The sequence below is a fragment of the Carex rostrata genome, chromosome 35 (assembly GCF_964058835.1).
Source record: "Carex rostrata chromosome 35, lpCarRost1.2, whole genome shotgun sequence".
Classification (NCBI taxonomy): domain Eukaryota; kingdom Viridiplantae; phylum Streptophyta; class Magnoliopsida; order Poales; family Cyperaceae; genus Carex; species Carex rostrata.
Window position 1 is genome coordinate 3,415,001 of NC_135952.1, and position 6,033 is coordinate 3,421,033.

At 30.1% G+C, this 6,033-nt stretch overlaps 1 protein-coding gene across 1 annotated transcript; it reads left to right on the forward strand.

Annotated features, from left to right (window-relative positions):
* Positions 1 to 2,082: 2,082 nt before the first annotated feature.
* On the forward strand, positions 2,083 to 3,933 carry LOC144549275 (histidine-containing phosphotransfer protein 2-like). Its single transcript, XM_078297997.1, has 5 exons — positions 2,083 to 2,193; positions 2,401 to 2,469; positions 2,880 to 2,951; positions 3,547 to 3,619; positions 3,795 to 3,933. Exons 1-5 carry the CDS (start codon positions 2,099 to 2,101, stop codon positions 3,837 to 3,839), a joined length of 354 nt encoding a protein of 117 aa, XP_078154123.1. The 5' UTR covers positions 2,083 to 2,098; the 3' UTR covers positions 3,840 to 3,933.
* The last annotated feature ends 2,100 nt before the right edge of the window (positions 3,934 to 6,033 follow it).

Here is a 6,033-nt window from a genome sequence, read left to right on the forward strand (position 1 = left end):
CAAAAAACTCTAAAGAAAATAGAAAATTGATGATCATGCATTACAAACAACTTAGTTTAAACCATTAAAAATTAAGATACAATATATGATCACAACAAAGATCACACTTAATTTTCTCTCGCAACAAAGATTACACTTTTATTAATTCAATCTTGGTAGTCTCTACCAAACTTTCAAAAAAAAAAAAAACAAAGATTACACTTTAAAAATTAAGACTTGACACCAACAGATGATCACTTGACAGCATCCCACTTCAGAGGATGCCGATGATGCTCAGTACCTTTCCAAGTTTTTCAAAATTGAAAGCTGTATCCACAAAAACATTTGCTCCAGCCTCCAAAAATCACAAATGCTTGCTCAAACTTTGCCTCACAAGAGAATTCTCTTCATAACAATTCTTTTGACACTACATCCGAGAATTGTTATGAAAAAACTCCTTTTTTCATAACAATTCTTTTGACATTAACCATTTTTCATAACAATTCTGTTGGTTGTTCTCGGATCTAATGTCACAAGAATTGTTGTGAAAAAACTCCTCGAGAAAGTCGTTGACAATATAGAAGTGATGACAATAGGAAGTGGCGGAGAGGTGGTTCAAAAGAAAAATCTAACGCTGTATTAAGATTAATGAATGTTGCATATTATTAAAATGGTTACCTCTATACCACTAATGTTGTCCTCTAGGACTGATGATATAAACACCACATCATAGTTCTGTGATCCCTCGTTATACTTTTGAACCACCTCTCCGCCACTTCCAATTGTCATCACTTCTATATTGTCAACGACTTTCTCGAGGAGTTTTTTCATAACAATTCTTGTGACATTAGATCAGAGAACAACCAGTGCTTTCACAGCCATGTGTGACGAGATAAAAAACTGTAGAAATTTGAGAGAGAGAGAGAGAGAGAGAGAACACAAAGGTGGTGTAGACGAGTCCCTGTGTTTGCTTTTATATAAAGAGAACAACCAGTGCTATTTATTGTTCTTTGTTCTTTGTTGTTTTTAATAAGTGTCCTGTAGCCCCCTGTATTTATTACTTTTCAAATGTCATATGCGGGAATTAAATCAGCGTTTCACGAGATCCACCATCATGTACTAGGCCTATATATACTAGGACCACACCCATAGCCCCTGTATTTATTACTTTTGTTGTTGTTTATTTACTCTTTTTTTTTGTTTTTGTTTTTGTTTTTTTTTTTAAATTGTTGTTATTTCTTGAAAATACTAGGACCACACCCATACGCACACACACTAGTAGAAGTCTAGAACAAATGAGTTAATATCATTCATATCCATCAACTTCAACTTTGAGAGTACCTCCATTTTTTCCTTGATGTATCATATATTTTCGTTTACTCTTTCAATCATTTCATACTTGCCTCAGGATTGAAAAATGTACATTTTTTCTAATTAACGTACAACTAACAAAATCTTAGTTTATGTACAGTTTAAATAATTATGGACTAAAATGCCCTTGTTTTAACAAAATAATGCAATTTTGTTGTTTTATATCCATAGTCACACCCCATGTCATTTGTGGAGATGGAAAAAGATTCTATGTTTATATACTTTTTTTTTTTTTTTATTTCATAAGTACATTTTACATGATTTATACAAAATGTCTTGATAATCTTCCTACACAGCTCACAATAAATCTTCCTAAATATTCTATCAAATATTCTTGATATCTTGATCACAGTGTTCAGTCTTCTCAAATTCTGAAAAGGATGTCGGCTTTTCTAAAGGCGCAACTCAACTACCTCGTGAACTCCATGTTTGCCAGGGTAAATCCAATTATATTATATTGCTCTTTATAATTGGATGTTGTTTCTCTGTCCCACCAAATTAAATTAAAAACAGATACCTGAAAGTATAATTTTGTTAATATTTTATTTTTCCACTGAATATACACTCTAGTGAGTTGTATGTTAACATAACATAATTTTTCCAAGATAGGGAAAAAAGTAAGCAAATTGTGATAAATGTTTTTTTTTTTGGGTTTTTTATATCATTTAACACTTGATATATAGTACTTTTTTAATTGTGATTTGAACTTGAAAAAAAAAACGAACAGGATATTTTGGATGAAGAATTTATGGTACTGCAGAGCGTGGAAGATGAGAACCCTGGCTTTCTGGTCGAAATGATGTCCATCTTCTGTGATCAAGGCGAGAAGATTGTCTCTCAGCTGTAAGTGTTGTCGTATGTACTAGATCTCACCTAGTAAATTTATTTTCCTGAAAGATTATGGAACTGAAATGGCACCATTTATATATGATACACTGATACTCATCTTAATTTGTTAAATTACAGGCTCTTGTTCAATTCTGTATATATAGCAAGTATAATACATACGTCTATTCTAATTATGATTTTTTTTCGTTTTGATTGGTAAAGGAGAGAGTCAGTTGTTGATTTTGAGAAGGTTGCTGAATATGTGCACAAGTTGAAGGGAAGCTGCGCTTGGTTAGTTTCACATTCTCCTATACCGGCCTTTCTTTTCTTTTTCTTTTTTTGTTAAGATATTGTACGAACTGTCAGTGCATAAATTTGATTTTATGATTTATGACTGGTCGTGTATAACTTTGGGTAAAAATAGGCACAAAATAAACTTGTTTAGAACATAACTTAATTAGAGCTAGCATCCTGAATTATTATAATTAAGTACCCAATAAGGAAGACCATTAATTCTTTATATATAATTAATTAAACAACTTCTATTGAATTTCTTCTGTCACATTAATTGGCAGTCTAGCTTGTTATGACACCATCTTCTTTCAACATAAAATTTGAAGAGTGTTCCCAATATAGAATATGTACGTAATAGTTGTTAGATAGAAAGTTTTCATTTTTATTTAGTTTATTTTATTTCGCAGTGTCGGTGCTAAAAGGGTACGATTTGGGTGCATCAGGTTTCTCAAGGTTTATAAAGAGAATGACAAAGAAGGGTACGGTATGCCAATCTTGGAACCTGTTCTTATTATTTCAAATATTATTTGCCTTTTTTTTCTACAAGATTGATGGACCTGTTTTATTTAATATTTTGTTTTTGTAATAAGTTTGGTTGCAACCCTGCACTTATATATTCATGGCATAAACACTGAATGGTAGAATTGACGGATAAATTTAATTAAGCTACTTGATCAAAGAATTGAATTTGGTCTTTTTGATCTTTCCAAAATATAAACCGAAAGTTGAAAATGTTTGCTCATATATATCTATGTATTATATGTTTCAACTTTTGGATGGGTGAATATTTCAATGGTTTTTGAACTTTAGGAGGTCAAATATTTTTCACATGGTATCTATATATGTCAATTTAGATTTTTCCAAGGATATATATACATGAAATCATAGTTACACATATGTTTTTTTTTTTTTTCTAAAACTAAAATGTTTATTAGAGGATCACATCACATCACATCATTGTAATTAATATTCTTTAATTATTGACATTCTTTATAATATATTTCTGTGTGGTTATTTTTAACATGATTCTAAAATATCTCAATATGATTTGGGAATGTCTACTCTATCAAGCAGGTGTATAGCAGCAATGGTTGAGATCAGGCGTGAATTTGACGAGCTGCACCTGAGACTTAAGACTATGCTTCAGGTAAAATAACTAAGTGAATTAAATTCATAATAAATTAATGCAGTTAGATTTTGCACCAAATTATTTTCTTGAAAAAACAAAAGTTGGTGGTTTTTTTATATATGCCCCTTTAGTTGACGAACTTATTACAATTAATAGACATAATGATAATTGCTTGCTAATTAATTGAGTGCAGTTAGAACAGCAAATTCAAGCTCTTGATGCCAAGCAGATAAATTAGGGTTTGCAATTTTATAGATTTATCTTGATCGATAATGAATCATGTGTTTGGATAATTAATGTTTGTTTAATCTAATTTATGAATGTATTTGGAGCAATATTGGCTGTCATTATTTCAGAGACAAAATTAATGTGGGAAATGTAAGGCGTATTTATATACATCTCAGAAATAAGTATTGATTGTAATGGACGTATACCATTAATTTGTTACTGGAGTGCATTTTTAATTTGGAATTATATGTTTGTGGAGTCTCTGCATGGTTCGCAAAATATATGGACATGTGATAGCCTCTTTATTTTCAAAGCAGAGATGGACTGAGTTCAAGTGTGACGTCCATATCTATATATCTATATTAATATATGTCTCTCTCTCTCTCTCTCTCCCTCTCTCCCTCTTTTGAAAAATTGGCAATGCTGCCAAACTTGTATTATATAGAAAAAATTGAGATGTCTCATTACAACACCACCTAACACCATATATATATATCATAAATATCATAAATATCATAAATGAAATGAAAATGACAAAGAAGAGAAGGGTACGGTATGCCTTGGAACATGTTCTTATTATTTTCAATATAATTTGCCTTTTTTTTCTGCAAGATTGATGAACCTGTTTTATTTTATATTTTATTTTTGTAATAAGTTTGGTGACAACCTGCACTTATATATATATATATATATATATATATATATTCATGGCATAAACACTGAATGGTAGAATATGATTTGTGAATGAATACTCGATCGAGCAGGTGTCATTATTTCAGAGTCTAAATTAATGTGGGAAATGTAAGGTATCTATAAATATTTCAGAAATAACTATTGATTGTTACTGGATCTGCATGCATGCAAATATCTCACTTTTGTATTTTAATAAATTGTGAGTGATACCAAAAATAAATTATCTATAGAAGTATTTATTGAAATCAATGTGTTACAATTATTTATTTTTGTTCTAATTGTGGAGATATCTTAGAAAATATCTAGTCTATTTTCAGCATTATATTTTTTGCCCAAGATAATTTAGCAATATTCATTTTTATATGTGTAGAACAGATCGGATTGTAAATTATTTATTGAAGTGAAGAATTGATCTTCTTTTTATTGAAGTTTGATTTGCATGCATGAAGTAGTCACAAAATTTACATGACAAAATAAAATATATATGCTGAGTTTTTGATGTCTCGAGTAGTTATTTAATCACAAAGTGAGAGAGGAACGGAACCTAACCTAAAATCCCATTACACCAAAAGAATTAAGATGATGAAAGCTAAAAATTTATCAAATTAATCCAACTAAAACATGCTTGAAATAGTTAGTATTTGGTGATAAGCCTCAATCGAGTACAATGTATATTAAAACAAAGAGGAGGGTTCAAATGCACCATTATTTTAGTGCTCCAATATGCACCACGTCCTTTATCTTCATTTTCAAAGTCCGAACAGTTGATCCGAACCGCTCAACATGATCTTCATAATAAAATATGCTTGGAGAACAAATTTTATATTTTTTACAATTTTTTTACTATTTTTTAAGATAGATACAAAATCACATTTTTAAGGAGATTTTGGACCATCCGATAAAGTCATATTGTACCTATCTAAAAAAAATAGTAAAAAAATTCCAAAAAATATAAAATTTGGTCTCCAATCATGTTTTATTATGAAGATCATGTTGAGCGGTTCGGATGGATTGTTCGGACTTTGAAAATTAAGATAAAGGATGTGGTGCATATTGGAGCACCAAAATGATGGTGCATTTGAACCCTCCTCTAAAACAAATAATTAATAAAGATAATTACAGTTGAAGAAGATAATAAATATGTTATCAACAGCAATTACAGTAATCAATAACTTTTAGCAACAATAAAACCACAAATAATAAGAGTACAAAATAAAAATAAAAATAAAAAAGAGCTTGATAGAATAATTAATTAATTCGAACCAGATGTGATTATACGGTTAATTATTCGGTTGAGTTGCGAAGTAAAGCGACTATTTTACTTCATGCTCATATTTTGCGATTTTAAAGTTCAAAACGTCGATCCGAACCGTTCATCTTGTTCTCCATATTGAAATGTGCCTGGAGACCAAATTTTACATTTTTTAGAATTGTTTTACTATTTATTAAGCAATTTTGAAAATCGCTGATCTGATGGTCTAGAAAATTTTACTGTTTTTTACTGTTCACAG

Bases quoted from the DNA above. Each gene is read 5' to 3' on its own strand.
- LOC144549275 (XM_078297997.1), top strand. From the start codon at position 2,099: ATGGTACTGCAGAGCGTGGAAGATGAGAACCCTGGCTTTCTGGTCGAA. The intron at 2,952-3,546 runs GTACGGTATGCC...TCTATCAAGCAG, and splicing joins AAAGAGAATGACAAAGAAGG to GTGTATAGCAGCAATGGTTG. The intron at 3,620-3,794 runs GTAAAATAACTA...AATTGAGTGCAG, and splicing joins GACTTAAGACTATGCTTCAG to TTAGAACAGCAAATTCAAGC.